This window comes from Prionailurus bengalensis, chromosome B2 (assembly GCF_016509475.1).
Source record: "Prionailurus bengalensis isolate Pbe53 chromosome B2, Fcat_Pben_1.1_paternal_pri, whole genome shotgun sequence".
Lineage (NCBI taxonomy): Eukaryota > Metazoa > Chordata > Mammalia > Carnivora > Felidae > Prionailurus > Prionailurus bengalensis.
Genome location: NC_057349.1, coordinates 120,641,200 through 120,658,502, shown reverse-complemented (window position 1 = coordinate 120,658,502; position 17,303 = coordinate 120,641,200). Strand labels below are relative to the sequence as shown.

At 41.5% G+C, this 17,303-nt stretch overlaps 1 protein-coding gene across 13 annotated transcripts in view; it reads right to left on the bottom strand.

Moving 5' to 3' along the window:
* EYA4 (EYA transcriptional coactivator and phosphatase 4) overlaps positions 1 to 17,303 on the bottom strand; it is a 321,968-nt gene that overhangs the window by 17,652 nt on the left and 287,013 nt on the right. For all 13 annotated transcript variants that reach the window (XM_043592404.1, XM_043592403.1, XM_043592402.1 and 10 more), the window contains one exon: positions 2,013 to 2,102. In XM_043592404.1, the coding sequence (XP_043448339.1) occupies positions 2,013 to 2,102 (90 nt within the window). The remainder of the gene's footprint in view (positions 1 to 2,012; positions 2,103 to 17,303) is intronic.

Sequence of the window (17,303 nt, the reverse complement as noted above, 5' to 3'; positions counted from 1 at the left end):
TCTCAGTTACTATTTTTACCAGAAATCCTGTCGGGTATTTTAAAAATATATTTTATATAGTATATAATCCAAAATAAAAATTCTTAAAGCACCATAGGTGACCACATGCTTCTGATATGCCAATATTCATGTCCAATGAGCTAGAAGTATTTGCAAATTCATCATATGTTACTTTCGCTTTCTTACTTTAGTATTCTGTTAAAAGTTGGGTGGTAAATTTATTCCATCTGGCTTCTAGTGTGCCACTAAAAAGCTAAAAGGTTATTTATTCCATTTATTTCTAGTAAAAAATAATTAATGAAAGAAATAAAAACTCTAAAACTTGAATAAAACCACATAAAATTTCTTCTTTCTTTCTTTCTTTCTTTCTTTCTTTCCTTTTTTTGGGGGGGTTTAAAAAGATGAATAATCTTAGAATTTTCTTTAAAAAATAAGACTCATCCATTTTAACCAACAGAAAAACCAACCTAAAAGTTATCATCTTATATAAAAATTCAAGTTCCAAAGATTAAAACGTGTTTTCTATTATAATGGATATATAAAGCCATTCTGTATACTACACTACTAATAAGTAGCAGGATTAATTTAAATCAGGTTTTAGAGAGGTGATTATTTTTTCTTATTATCTAAAACTGGAAAACTTGCCTAGGAACACTGATCTTTCATATTGGCCATTAAAGAAAACAAATAAAACCTCTTTAAACAGACAGTAATTTTATTATCCAATAAAAACAGTGACTCACTGCAGAGAAAAAAACACCAAAAAAAAAAAAAAAATGATACTACCCAGATTTCCAACACATACATTTATGGGATATACTAAAACACAGAATTTTTACTCTTATGCCTCAAATGTAGCTAAAACTGGATTTAAGACCTTGTCAATTTTTAAAACTTATTTAAGACACTGAATAATTTAGCTTTTCTTTCTCACACACTTCTGCGAGGCATGGGGGTAGAAATATGTGTTCTGGAGCCAGAGAGACTCCAGAGTTTCAAATCCCAGTTTTACCACTTAGCTGGCAGGTAACCTTAGACGTGATTTTTATGCTTGTGGACCCTACAGTCTCTCCTTGACAAAAACAATGTGATAAACATATTTATTTCAAAGAGTATTATTTCATCAATGGAAAATCCAATACAAAGTCTGTACAAGGGGTGTTTGGCCATAATCATCTCTCTTGCCATTTAGAATATGATTATAGACGCTTTTATTTCGTTGTGAAACCATGAGATGAAATGTACATGTAAACATGTCACTTAAAAAATATTTCAGCGTAGTTGCATGTGACTGAGAAGTACTTCTGCTCAGTGCCCAATCTGTACAGTTAGTTCCAATTTGACCATCTGAATGCCTAATAACTTAGATCAGTAGCACCCAGATTATATACCTCGTTACAGCACTTATTCAGCTACCTTGAGGCTATTGGGGAGCGGGGGTGGGGTGGGGGGGGGGAGTCCTTTCATTTTGTTATTGTTGGTTTTACTCTCCCTTTGAGGTTGGGAATGGAAACATAAATTAGAAAGAGAAAAAAATAAACGCAATGAAACCAGTCAGATGTGATACGTAAATAGCTCTGGCACCGTTTTATCCACATGGGGAGGAAATAAGGGACAATAACGTTGTCTAAAATTTGGCTTCAGGTGATCTACAAAACTTAATATCTATGGCTGTTGTCCAGCGATTAACGTGAACAGTAGCCTGGAAAAGCAAATGCTGATGGGGAAGGTATCAAATGGGTTGTATAGTATGAGACAGCAAAGCAGACAGACCTCCCCTTCTGAGATATTTTTGTTTTAAACATGTGCCAGTACATAGGTATAATTAATTAATGCAATTTAGCTTTTGTTTATATTTGTATATACATTTTCCTCTTGACAGAAACTTTTACTATTCTCTTGAGCTAATTTTTTTTTTTTTTTTAGATTTCTTGAAGTTATCTGCGTGTATAGAAACCACCTAAACATTTTAACGGTTGGATACGACAGTTCCTACCTTTTTAAATTCTTACCTCTAAATCATTAAAAAATAAATGTGTATCAGCGAGATTAAAAATCATTTCCTCCATTCGGAGTCCAAGAGTTACAGCCATGGGGGGATCCTGAAAAGGAAAAATACATCCAATGAGGTAAAATTTCAGTGACTAGTTATTATCAAGAATATTTTAAGTGCATATTGTTGTGGGTGGTGGGGTGGGTAGACTGTATGGATTTTTACCTAGGATCCAAAATATTTCCCAATTATCTAAAAAGGGTACCTTTCCAAAGGATAATCCAAGCCACACTAAATATACAGCTACATTTGTGAATTTACAGAAATTCATACACACATGAAGACAACTTAGAATATATTTTCACGTACATCTATATGTATCTGAGGAGGAGGAAGGAAGCAAACTAGTTGATAGGACCCAGTTTACACATACTCCATGGAGAGTCTTTCGGAGAAAGATACGTGGATGGGGTACTGAAGAATGGAGCAGACTTGTACAGAAGAGGAAAGGACATCCCTTTAAGAATAACAGGTCATAAGGGGCGCCTGGGTGGCGCAGTCGGTTAAGCGTCCGACTTCAGCCAGGTCGCGATCTCGCGGTCCGTGAGTTCGAGCCCCGCGTCGGGCTCTGGGCTGATGGCTCAGAGCCTGGAGCCTGTTTCCGATTCTGTGTCTCCCTCTCTCTCTGCCCCTCCCCCGTTCATGCTCTGTCTCTCTCTGTCCCAAAAATAAATAAATGTTGAAAAAAAAAAATTAAAAAAAAAAAAAAAAAAGAATAACAGGTCATAAGTAGGAAAGGGAGAAAAATGGGACTTCCGGATGTCTGTAGGTCTGGAGCAGACACTGTTGTCTGAAGGTGGGCCAGGAAGAGCGGGTGACCCATGGTAAAACCACCCCTTAAATATTAATTGTGTTTGATCTACAATATAGACCAATATTTATTTGGATATGCATATGGTTTGGTCTAACCTGAATCTGACTAGAGATTAAGAGGGTAGGGTCAAGGATAACTAAAGGAACATTAACTCAGTAAAAGTAATCTAAGTAGAAAATATATACCTTTAGGAGTTTAATGAAAGTAAGGGGTTAGTAAGAAGACAAGTGACTTAATTCTTGTTTACAGAAACCAAGATATTACACAGCAGCAAGAAGCTCAGACCCTAGACCACAGTTGGTACTTTCCCATGATTAACTATAGTTTAAAGCCTAGCATTGGAGGTGGAAGACTTTAAAAAGTAAGGAGAGTTTAGGGCTAGGGCTAGGGAAGTAATTCATGTACAAACATTGTGCTTAGAAAAAGAAAGAAAGAAAGAAAGAAAGAAAGAAAGAAAGAAAGAAAGAAAGAAAGAAAGAAAGAAAGAAAGAAAAAGAAAAAAGAGAAAGAAAGAAAGAAACAAAGAAGGAAAGAAACAAAGAAAGAAAGAGAAAGAAAGAAAGAGAAATGATCGAGGCTGCAATGATCTCTAAAGGAGAACTGCTATAGGTTAGTTATGACTCTGGAGACACAGAAAACAAAATCCTGGAAGGGACAAATCCTCAGAATTTGAGGCCAGAATGGGTATTAACAGGGAGAAGAATATGGTTTCGAATAAAGCTGACAAGTCTAGAAGGATACTGTTGGTTTTGGCTGAGAAGTTATTTTGGAAGACTTTAGAGGGTGATTTGGGTTGAGTGGCTGGGCTAGGAGCCAGATTGTAGGGATTTGAGGAGAGAGAACCAAACTTGTGTTTTCAATGTTCTAATAAATGGCATTTCAAAAAATGTATTTAGACCTGGGGAAATTAATGCTAACTTGACTTCAATTTATGATAAGGATGAGCAACCCAACAGGCCAAGCCGGATTCATATACACCCCTAAACTTAGCAGTAGAAGCCCTTTCTCTTTCCACTCCTCCTCTGCAACAACCAATTGTCTGCCTATACTCCCTTCCATAATGCTTTGAGGAGGAAACCCTAGAGTAAACATATTTGAAGTTGAGTGTCAGCTTCATATATTGTAGTGATTAAAACCTAGAGAACAGGAACTGAGTCGTAAGAAACAAAGAGGTCACTGAGGTGTGCTGAGCAAAGCAGAGACCTGAGGTGGGAAAAGATGAAGACAGGGCGGTAAGAATATGCTGGATGTCAACACAATTTTCTAATTGTTTGTATCTCTTCCTTGGAGAGAATCCAAATCCTTGGAGATTTCTGTGGATTTCATAGTTAGATACTCTCCTCTCAAAAACAGATGTTCACTCTTCACATACTTGATGGCATTTGGGTATTGCGTCCTCCAGTCAGTCGGATTCGACTGCTAGATTCATTTGTCTTCCCGTGATAGGATTGTTTGGAATGGCATACCCAAACACCAAATAAATTCCATTGGCTCCAACAAATATTCGTTCAAGAACAAAAACAGATACAGGGAGTGCCCAGTTCGTGTCTCAAGGAGTTTCGGAACTCAGAAGGATCTCTTGCTGTTCCCTTCAAGTATAGCGTTCTTCTTTTTCCTTATTTCTGTTGTGGTTGTTCATGTTTTTTGTTGTTGAAAGAAAACCCCTGAAGGCTGAATTGTTTTTCAAACTATATATTTGTCTTTTTCTGTTCAGAAATTCCCATTTCTAGTCTCCGACTCTCTTTTGGGGTAGGCTGAGGATGGAAAACTTGTAAATATTCTGTCTAGTCATGGGACCATGAACAAAAAGTCTATAGAAATATCAGGAAAAATCAAATGTAATTATAGCATGAAAACATATAATTCCATTAGTGACGCTCTCTGCTTTTGAGGAATGTTCACTGATGCAAGACAATAAAACTGAACTCCACACTACTCCATTATGTTTCTGATGATTACTGCCCTAAAGATATATGTTTCAGATGGGGATTCAGAAATGTCCTATTTAAAAGACTTTCCTTCTGGAGACTCGGTTGGTTAAATTCTTCTATGATTTGGCGATTTTTCTTTTTTAAGTTTTAAATGAAATGACTGAATTTCTTATATTCATGTCTCACATTCTTTGCACTTATAGATCAGATTTATGGGGCTGGGAGAAAACACACTGTTCCTCTTTGATTGCTACTTTCATTGATTCCACGCTCCTGAAGTACATAACTCTCTACGCTACCCATGGTAGGCAAATCCATGAAGAATGCATTTTGTGCATCTGATAAGCATGCGAACACAATTTTTAAAAACCCAACAAGAATTCTCTAACAAGTAAGCATACCGTATGGTAGGATGAAAACTTGATTTGAGCATCCCACTGGAGGAATGCAACCCCACGGCACGAGAAGGAGCTGTGCACTGGGTTTCAGGCTATGGACGATTCCACATGACACTCTAGGGCCAGGACTTAGTAGGCATTTTGGCAAAATATCATTTGTTCGCTGGGAAAGTTTAGGTGTGAGATTTGCCGGAGTGTGAACTCGCTGTATTTTACTAAGGTTTCCAGAGAACAAGGCCTGTTGAAAGGGGGGGGGGTGGGTGGGTATTGCGTCAGCCATGCCAAAGGCTTGGCGCAGATGGGCGAGGGACAGTCATGTCACGAGCCAAGGAAAACCATGTCTGTAAGAAGTGTTGATCTTGTTTCTAAGAGAATGTTTAGTGAGGGCTTACTTTCAAATATCGAGCTTCCCACCCCCATCCCCTGCAGCTTACTAAGTCACTGCAGATTACAGGACCCCATTTTTCCAGCTAAGGAGCTCCCAGACGTAAGAATCCAGGAAAGATGACCAGCGGTTTGGTGGAGGGAGCCTTAGCAGGATCCTCGTAATGGCGGGCACGCTCTGCTTTGCCAGACTACTGTGAAGGGGCTGCCAGAGCCAGAAATTCCGTGGTTTTACCAGGCATTTGAGAGTTAAACATACTTCTGGACTGAACCCAAGTTTTATACAGAGATGTTTGCTCATTTTCATTAGATGTTTGTGGAATTATGGGCACCTTATGAATCAAGAGTTACTGCCTCTTTTAAGTTTAACTGTAGTGCGTGCTGAGTTTAGGGTCTGAAATGAAGTGATGGGGAAAGCAGGATAATAAGGGCACTCGCAGGGTTTTGTGGAAGCCCTGATACATATTAGACATCTATAACAATTCCAGTAGGTTCCAAGTGTCTACAGCAGAGCTTAACATGGTGCAAACTGAACCCCTGCCAGTTTACTCTGTGTACTGCTCTATGAAAATACTTAAACTATTCCCAAGACATTTTAAGGGAGAGAGGGAGAGAGAGAGAAAGGCAGGGAGAGAGAGAGAGAGGGAGGGAGGGAGGATGAAGAAAACGAATAACTCTTGGCCCTTAAATGTGTGATTCTAAGCCAGATGTTACCAGTATTTAACCAAGTCAGGATCAAGTACGGCACTTCTCTGTATCAAAATACTAATGCCTATTAGCCATGTTAGCACAGAGCATAAATTGGAGCCAGACTGTCTGTCTCGGGGCCTCTGCCCTGCACTGGGCCATCAGCTGGAATCCCTCCTCTAGGGACACAATGTAAAAATATCTCAGGAGAGGCAGCAATTATGTATTTTTAAAGAAACAGGGAGATTTTTTTTTTTTTTTTTAAAGAACCAAAGCTCTTGGAACAGTTACTCCTTTGGGACAGGATGCACATTTGTAGACTTGTGGGCACAGAGGCAGAGGATATGTGCAAATTCACTGCAGAAGGAAGAACACTAGTGCTATGAACTAAGGTAGGGACAACTTGTGGGTTCGTGAGGACGCATGAACTCTTCTAATCAGTGACAAGGGATGAAATGAAACTCAGTCATGAAGTGGAAGGAATATTTTTCGATTGAGATGTTTCTCCATGACGGACAGGCGGTGGGCTGAAGGGTTCTCCGGGCGGCAGGGGAGATGGGGAGGTGGCTCAGTCGGTTGAGCGCCAATTTCGGCTCAGGTCATGATCTCATGCCTCGTGAGTTCAAGCCCCGCATCGGGCTCTGTGCTGATGGCTCAGAGCCGGGAGACTGCTTCAGATTCTGTGTCTTCCTCTCTCTCTGCCCCTCCCTGCTGGCGCCGTGTCTATCTCTCTCAAAAATAAACATTAAAAAAAAAAAAAGAGTTCTCAAGGGGAACGGGAGAATGGTCTCAGGAACATCCATTTCGTTAACACATATTCACCAAGTGTCTACTATGTTCACATTCTGGGCAGAGAGCAGAGAATCGACTAAGCAAAGTTTCGGCCCTTGTGGGATTAATATTATTCGTGGATGAGCTACCTAACAGACAAAATCCAAATAAATATACAGCATGTCGGGTGGTTAAAAAAAATAATCAGGGTCAGCTGATGCAGAAGGCTCTGGGGATGGGTAGTGATGGCTCATTAAAATGAAGTTCAGGGAAGGCCTTTCTCAGGAGGTAACAGTGGAGGGTAACAACCTGAAGAGGGTGACGAAACCAGCCATGCAGAGAAGAGGAAGAGAGCAGGTGCAGAGGTGAGAGTAAGTCCGTGTGCGGAGCCGTGTGTGGCAGAGGAACCCAGGTCAGGAAAGTGAAGTGGAGCAAACATTTGAATAAAGAGGGAGTGCTTGGGGTGGGTGGTGGCTCAGTTAGTTAAGCGCCTGACTCCTGACTTCGGCTCAGGTCATCATCTGGCAGTTCATGAGTTCGAGCCCCGTGTCAGGCTCTGTGCTAACAGTGTGGGGTGTGCTTGGGATCCCCTCTCTCCCTCTCTCTGCCCCTCCTCCCCGCCCCCCATCAAAATAAATAAAGAAATAAACTTAAAAAAAAAAGAGGAAGTGCTCAACTGGTTTCAGACATAGGTGAGAAGCCCCAGCACGATAAACCAGGAATCTGGCAAGGTTATTTCTCAGACCTGAAGGGACAAGCCGGGAAAGAAGGCGGCAACTGGAAAATGGGCTCCAGAGGCTCTTCTAGTGATGGTACTATTACAGCATGAAATATGACAAAGAGAATAATCCAGAAGAGTGGGGCACTGGGGACTCAGGCACCAAAGAAGCTGTTTCCGGAGTGGATTTATTGGGTAAGTACGAGGTCTGGATCCAGGACATGAGCAGAGAAGGCAGAGAATATGCCTATGGTGTGAAGGTGAAGCAATTTTTTTCAATCTTTCATTTTGCTTTTTTTTTCCCCCCAGGGAGGGGGGTTTTGTGCAGAATTGAGAGGAGGGGCAGCTTTGAAGTTCTGAGGAGAGAAAAGGTTTGAAACAGCCAGCCGGAAGAGTTAATGAACCCAAGAGAGTTGGGTCTACTTGAGATCTGTGGTCACATGCAGCTGTTGAGACACAAGTAGAGACTTGGGTGGGGTTTTTTTGCAACGTGAGTCTGATGCAGAAAAATAAGGATAAGAATAGCAAGGCTTCACGCAAAAGTGGGGTTCCGGGGACATCTTGGGCTGCCGGGATGATGATGTCTAAACCCAGAGGCTCTCAAACTTGACCACACATGAGAAACACCTCTTTAAAACTCCCACTGCCCACATCATACCTCATACACCAATGAAATCCTCTTTTCAGAGGTGAGATCTTATGCATCAGTAATTTCAAAGCTCTCCGGTGATTCCGATGTACAAGTAAGACAAAATCAACAGATTAGCACCTTGCTGCTCAAACGTATGGAGGCAGAATTTGTAGTTTGAAAAGATCGCCAAGTGACTCATACGCATATTAATATTTAAGAAGCACGGATCTAAGAACGCCCATGAAGATCTGGGACAGTAGGAAGACCACAGCTGGTATGATCGTCTGGTTTCCCAAGAGTTAAGTCTCTGGGTTGCCTCCAAAGGACCCTAAGACCTGAGTCAGTCTGATCACTGAGTAGAATGCCGGTTCAGTTTCATTTTCTGGGAACTGGGCTTGCCTAAGTTATGAGTAAGAGTACATTGCTCCAGTTCACTTCCATAAAGATTACCTGTGGACTTAACTTTAGGGACCAAATGGCCCACTGTGACTCTTAGTCACGTGGCCAGATCCCTGCTAAGGAGCTGGTAAAAGGGAAAAACTAGCTATTCTTTTGCTCTGATTAAGAGGATTTGTCCAAAATCCAAGGGTTTGATGTAAGCAACATATCTGTAATTGAACAGTAGTCAATAGTAAGCAATCAGAAGCCACGATGGAGGCATCACACCGTTTATCTACCACTACCAACTCTGTTGCAATTAGAAGAGAATCCGATTGAGTACAGCTCACCCAAATCTGTTAAACTAAGGACAGAATACATACACTTCAAGGGGGATTACAGCAGTAGTAACATGCGACGCTTACAGCTGCTATGCTATACTATTGCTATTGTGGAGACTCTGGATCAATGGGATTTGTTTAATTTTTATTATTTTTGGCCCTTGTAGCCAATCATATGCCATAAGTACTTGTAGACACAAAAACAGTATAGCATTACTTTTGTAGTACATAGCATAGCAACCGGGTGGGAAGGAAGTAATCAAGTTGGTGAGAATGGCCATGGGAGGGTGAGCTGGGAAGCTCAGGACTGACAGCAGAGAGGAGGGGAGAGACGACAGCGAACACACCCAACAGGGGCGGCTTCTAGACTCGGCGGGGAAAGGTGAGTGGTACATGAGAGGAAGGTTGTAGAGAAGAGAGGTGAGATGTGAACCTAGAAAATGGACAGTTGCCGATTTAAGGAAATTTAAGGGATGTTAACAATCTAATCTGTCCTCTCCCCCTCCTCAAGATGTGAGACTGAACGAGATGATAAACTGAGATCATAAACAGGGACTAAACTTTCAAGGGAGGTTACAGAAGGCTCCTCTAGAAGATTCTGTTTTTAAGAAACTGATTACCACTCATCTTTCTGGTATATTAGTTTCAAGTGAGTAAATGTGGTGTTCCTTCAAGATCTTTCCCTTTTCTCATGTACTCCCAGCAATAACTTGGTAAGACTGGTCCTCAGTAAAGGTGAGCGCAGTGTTTGGCTACTTATGGTATCACCTAAAGCCACTGAATCCAACAGAAAAAAAAATTCTCTGAAGGGAACATATACTCAACAGAAGGGAACATATACTCAACATATAACGTAGAGCTCTACAAGAGGAGTTAGTAGGCAGAACTGTCTCTCAAACTCCCTATGACAGAGTCTGAGAAATGTCATGGTCTCTGACTTGGTGTTACTTATATACATACACATGTACCATAATTATGTACATGCTATTCATGTACACATATGTACACCCAAATACACGCACTGTGAGCAACCATGTAACACACTATCGAATTTTTGAGGCTTGCAAATTCTGTACTCACTCTCTTCGTATGTGCCTCCACTTTCCTACAACAAGCCGAGTATCTCACATTATGAGATACGGATATAAATATATGCAACAACGGCTATAAATATATGCAAATTTCTTTTTTTTAATGTTTTTAATGTTTATTTTTTTTAATGTTTTTAATGTTTATTTATTTTTGAGAGAGAGAGAGAGAGTGAGAAAGAGCACAAGCAGGGGAGGGGCAGAGAGAGACAGAGAGAGAGAGAGGGAGACACAGAATCTGAAGCAGGCTCCAGGCTCCAAGCTATCAGCACAGAGCTCCTACACGGGGCTTGAACTCACAAGCCGTGAGATCATGACCTGAGCTGAAGTTGGGCGCTTAACCGAACAAGTTACCCAGGTGCCCATATGCAAATTTCTTTAGAAAACATTCAGTTTTCCCCAAATTCAGCTTCCCAGCATACAGATTTCCTTGAAACCAGATGAAGTAGATTACACTGTAGACTGAAGTTTATCCTGTGGTAGGCAATGTGGTGACTTTTAATGCATCAACTCACTAATCCTTCCTAATCACATTATTAATTTTACTATTCTCCCTTTTTTATATGGAAGGTCACCGAGGCTTCCAAAGCTTAAATAAGCTACCAAAATCACATCATAGTGGGAGGGAGAGCTAGAATTCAAAGTCAGGTTCATTCTCCCTCCGAAGCCAGAATGCGCTAACCATTATCCCGAGAGAGAGGGTAACCTACACTGGGGTTAACACTGCCCTTAGGGTGGCCTCCAATCCATGGCGCCAACACTTAATTCTAATCACTTTCTTTAAATCATGTTGCTTGTCCTTAGTTGGCATGCACATAAGTCAGTATTTATCTTCGTGACTCTCCTAAAATTTAGCTGGTGCCATTTCAGAAATCTTTCTATGTAAGTGTGTGTACACAGTTTAATAGAAAAATAACCAACTGATTTGTATTGATGGCCATATTATTTCCCCAGTGCTGCTCTTATATAAAATGTTGCCTACAATGCGCAAGTAGTTCGGGAAGCCTGAATTTCAATTTTATAATACAAGGCAACTGTTCACTTTTCTTCCAGTCTTTTCCCTGACTTGGGCTACTTCCTCTGCATCCTCTTCCATTCTATGGAATAACTCTAGAGAATCATGGCTTCATAGCGCGTGCCACATTAATGCTCCAAAGTGAATCAAATCCCTACATCCCTCCCTGCACCCCTCCTCCAAAGAAGAGGGATTACTACAGTTGATCAAGTAAGATAATATATGCAAATAGAGAATAGCAACAATCTTCACAAACTCTAACAGATGATGGATGAGATGATTCCCTGTCCATGTCCTGCCAAAGTTACAAACTCCTATCTGGAGTTTCTGGCAAAAACTATACAGGCCAACAGGTGCTCTGCTGTAAAGCCCATCATCAGCTTCATCAGTAGCAGAACTGAATCACCCACATATCTCACCCGCCATCGAGGTAAATACGAAGGAACTGTTCTGCTTGGGAAGAGAGTGGCTGACAACTGAACACAGTCAAAAAGTGATGGCGGTTTTAAGGAAGATCCTTGGAAAATTCACAATATTATTTACTTATACGTGGAACTAGGATTTTCCAGAAGGTTTTTTTTTATTCACATGCAAAAGTTAGTTACACAGGGCAATTTATGAGTAAAAGGGCATTCCTAAATTATTAGGTTAACATGCATTTTATTTTTATAGGTGGTGGGGGGGGGGGGAAAACATGAGACCAAAAGAATGCAGAAATTAAGAATGTGTCAGAGAGATGTGCGTTCTGACTGGCCGTGCCACTTACGGGCTATGTGACACAGTACTAACCACACAGGGTGATGATGAAAGTGAAGGAGATAATGCATTTAACAGGGACACGGAGCAAAATGTCAGGCACATACCAAGAATTCAAAAATGGTACTTATTTTTTATGGGTGACAGAAAGAGAGGTAAGTAGGTAGGTAGGTAGGTGTGGTTATGTCAGGACATGATTTTCTATCTCTGGCACTTACGTCTCCAGCTCCCAGCTCGCTATTTTTGAGGCCACTATAACACCGCTTCATACAAACACTGACCTCTGTGTGTCCAGAAATAACTGCCCTTAGTCATTTCTCAGTTGGGGGAAATGGTGTGTATTTTTAAGTTCCTCTGGCCTAGGATGTGGATGACAGCTTTCAGAGCCGAGTGTTACTTTTCTACATGTACATTATCTCATTTAATCCATCCGGTAACCCCAGGAAGGAAACGGATTATAACCGTTTTCAGATGGAACAGGCTCACAGGTGAAATGACTTCCTACGGCACGTCCAGAACAGGATTTCCTTCTAACTTCCAGCCGGATGCTCCTTCAGCTGGATTACTGCCTTACAGCACCCAGGACCCTGGAAACCATTTGGGGGTGACTGAGAACAGTGGGAAAGGATCGGCCACAAGAGAAAAGTGCAGTTTCTCCAGCCCCTCAACATCCACATTTTCCCTAGAGCAGGTCTGCCTTTGTATTTATTGATAGAAAGATGCTCGGTGTGACATAGTTTGTGCACAAAGGATTCTCAGGCTAGAAGAACTGAAAAATTACTGTCCTACAAAAAGGTTACACTCTAAAAACGTGTGCTGCGGAAACGAGATTCACGTAACAACTGAAAAGGACCGAAGACATTGACAATTTCAAGCTTAGACGACCGTTAGGTAGCAGCAGGGTTGTTTTTTGCTCTGCGGAAATAATGGCCCTGTTCACTTCTGCTATTAGCAGTGCAAAGTCCTTCTGAATTGTCAACGAATCACCAGTGTGACCTCATTTCAGTCCTCAGTCCTCAAGGTCATTACTGAAGACACTGGGCCACTGAGGAATTAAACCCGGTTACAAAGGATTCTCAACTGTAGAACACCTCAAGACCTCTAACACGATGATGTGACCATCGAATGCAGGTATTCCCTACATCTTTTTGGCCATCAGCCTATCCACAAAGACTATCAATTAACATGTTTCAGATCTCATTTTTGCAAGAAAAAAGTTGGGGAAATACTCTGTTCTAGTGGTTCTTAAAGCATGGTTCATCAGCTTCAGTGGATGTTTATTCCAAATGCAAAATCTTGGTCCTCCCACCCCCCCCAGACCTACAGAATCAGAAATTCTGGGCGTGGGACGCAGCCATCTGTGCTTAACAAGTCCTGTGGGTTTATGGTGACTCACACACACGTTCGAGAAACACTGTTCCAGTCTAAGCCCCTACCACTTCTTACTTACTGCTCAGAAGCCTGCTCTCCACACAGCAGCCAGTTCTAAACCATCATGTGCCCACTCAGCCCAAAACCCTCCAACACGCTGCACCTAGAATAAATCCCCAGTGTCTTGCGGGAGATGACACGGCCCCCTGCTCACCACTCTGTTCTTACCCTGGGTCAGTCCCTTCCCGGTTTACAACTTCCAGCCACACTTGTTCATATTCCTGGAACAGAGGAAGACTCTTCCTGTGGCAGGGCCCTCCTGTGCCCTCTGCTTGGAATGCTCCTCCCTGCTCTCCCCTTCCCCTGACATCTGCATAACTAGCTCCTTCTGAAATTCAGGTCTCAGCATCCTCCAGGGTCAGCCCCTCCTCCCCCAGGCCACTCTCTACATGACCCAGGTTCATTGTCTTCACAGCAGTTATCACTATCTGCAATGATTTTGTTTGCTTGTTAAGCTCCCTGAGAGCAGGATGCGGGTCTTCCTTGTGGTAATAAATATTTGTTAGATGAATACAGTCCCTCATGTCCCCATTTCCACTTGTGGTGTGTGGTGAGGTTGAAGCTCCCCAAAGCCTTCTTGGTCCCCTCTGAATGACCCCTGAGCTGTGTGTGGTCTCCAGCTTCAAAAGATGGGTCTGACCTAATATCCCTTATTTAGCTATTTTTCGATATGCCAAGATATTATTGTCTTCCTGGCCAACAGACCATGCCAATTTCCTCTGATGTTAAGAAAAATGTCAACGATCAAATGCCTTTTAGAAAAATATAAATAATAATTCAATAAATAGGGTCATCTAAGTTGTTTTGCATGAAATTCAGGAAGGGTGCTCTCATTTTGATGAGAAAAAATAGAGCCTTAAACAAACTTTTCTTTTAATTTCCTTAAATTGTCCTGAGTAAAACATTATTCGACGCGGTCAGTTCCAACAGGCTCCCCTCCTGTGAGAAGAGTGTAAAAATGCAAGGACTTAGCTATAAGACGGACCAGGTTTCCAGTAGATGCAACAGCATTTATCATTTCGTGCCCTCGGTCAAGTTTCCCGACCCCTCATAGCCCTGGGTTTCTGCATCCATCCAACCTGGATCACAAGAAGTTGCAGCAGAGCCTTCCAGAGAATTAAGTGGGATAACAATTGCGAAAGCGATCAATCACAATTTTTTTGAGTGTTAATTCATGCCAACTGTTCTGCTAAATCCTTTAAACATGTTTTCTCTTTAATTCTTTTTAAAAAATTTTTTTTTTCAACGTTTATTTATTTTTGGGACAGAGAGAGACAGAGCATGAACGGGGGAGGGGCACAGAGAGAGGGAGACACAGAATCGGAAACAGGCTCCAGGCTCCGAGCCATCAGCCCAGAGCCCGACGCGGGGCTCGAACTCCCGGACCGCGAGATCGTGACCTGGCTGAAGTCGGATGCTTAACCGACTGCGCCACCCAGGCGCCCCTTCTCTTTAATTCTTATTCACGACAGGCAGTACTTTTCCCATTTTACAGAAATTGAGGCTGAGGGATTAAGTAATTTGCCTGAGATCAGAGAGCTACAAGCATCAGCACTGGGTTTTCAAAGTCAAGTTTATTTAACTCGAAGGTTCTGGTCCTTAACCATTATCCCTACTGCTTGTGAAATGCCAAATACAGGCTCCATCTACCACACAGTAGGTATTTTACAGATGGAAGGTTATCTTCCCTAAACTTTCAATAGTGCCCTGATTCTTTTCCCATTCTGTGCTGCCATGAGGTACTGATATCTGTCTGCCACAATCCATTTCACTGAACGTTTCTTAGGTTTTGCTTCATTTTTAAAAAATTAATTTTTTTAATGTTTATGTATTTTTGAGAGAGAGGGAGAGAGAGCGAGAGCAGGGGAGGGGCAGAGAGAGAGGGAGACACAGAATGTGAAGCAGGCTCCAGGCTCTGAACCGTCAGCACGGAGCCCAATGCGGGGCTCAAACCCACCAACCACAAGTTCATGACCTGAGCTGAAGTCAGGCACTTAACCGACTGAGCCCCCCAGGCGCCCGGCTTAGGTTTTACTCGTGGATGAAAAAGTATCCCCATCATCTGAGGGAAGATAACTCAAATTATTTCAGCTTGAGGAGAACTCACATAACTACCTACACAGTACCTCACGAATTGTCCTCACTCTTTTTAGTATATGTCACATATTGCATCCATGGCAGATGGATTGTGTATGCTGTGTGATGTGCTGTAGCAGAAACGAGATGGGCTATGGAGTCAAATAGTCCTGGATGTCATCTCTGCCACTGACCGGCTGTGTGACTTTGCACATATTTTATTCCCTGAGTATGCTTCCTCCTCTAGAGACGGGGAGAACCACTTCTCTCTTGCAACTGTTGTGACACTTAATACCTGGCACACTGGGGGCACTAAATAACATTAGTTGCCCTCCTCCCCTCACTTTGCCCCGCACCTTCTGTGAGCTCTGCTATTTAAAACAGAGAGGGAGGCAAACCATAAGAAGCCCTAAATACAGAGAACAAACTGAGAGTTGATGGGGATGGGGAACACGGGTGACGGGTATTAAAGAGGGCACTTGTTGGGATGAGCACTGGGTGTTACATGTACATGACGAATCACTGGGTTCTACTCCTGAAGTCAAGACTAAACTGTATGTTAAGTAACTTGAGAATTAAAAAAAAAAAAAAAAGAAAGAAAGGGAAGGAAAAGAAAATGTCTCTATTCTGTATTCCAACAAAGCTTTTTGACAGTATTTTAGGATAACGAAGCTTGTGCGTGAAGTGAGCCCTGCATGTCCGGGTGGGCGTCCAGGGAAGCGACACGGTTATTTCAACGATGCACCAGTGCTGAGGGAAGCATGGGCATTTTGCTGTTAAAACTGCTCTTAGAACCAGTCTGAAAGGCAGCTCGTTATTAGATTTTTTTTTTGTGGCTCTCCACCCATCTCTGCCTCATTACCGGTGCCCCTTCTTATCCCAAAGGGAAGTCCATATTCAGTTCTGGGATGGGTGCCACTTTATGATATTTTTGAGAAAAAGAAAAAAAAAACTACATATATATATATATACGTATATATACGTATATATATATATAGTCACATTTTGACCAGGCTGCTTATTTATCACCTGGGGTTCAAATGATCTTACTATTATTTTAAAGATCAAAACCACCACAAAAAGGATGAAAATTTGAACTGGGAAAACACTTTAAAAATCTCAAGGTCATTCCAAAAGATGAGTTCCACCACTGATCTGACACAATGGAAGCAACATGGATATCTGGGTAAAGCCTCTAATGGTGACTATTTTGAAGGGAACTTTATTTAGATTCGTATGTTCAAGTTAGATTATTTTAAACATTGATGTAACATGAAACTTGGCCATATAAAAATATTGCAATCAGTTCAGCAGGATTTACCATGTATTCCTCAGAAGCCAAAACTATTCCAGAAGAAATGCTTTAGATTATTATCTGTAAACTTTATTTAGACTGTATACTCTACCGGTAATAGAATTTTGAGTGTGCACCCCCCAATTTATATACAGCTAATTTACTCATATATTGTATACATATTCTTTAATTGATAATAATATGCATGTATTTACAAAGTATGTGCATTATGAAACATATAACAATACAATTTGCAAGACAAAAATGTGTGTGTGCGTGTGTGTGTGTGTGTGTATACAAACTATTTTCTTTCCTTATTTCAATGAAGCATCTTGTGTATATCTCGCATATATGCATACATTCTGCTCTGGAGACCACTGTTTTTAATGAGGATGACTGTCATAAAGGGGCTAAGACCTCCTTTTCTATATGGCTGGTAAGCAAAACTGTTCCCTTACGTAGCTGTTTGGTCACATATATTACCTACACTAAAAGTCACATACAACATAGATTCATCAAGAGTGCGGTAGTTGTATA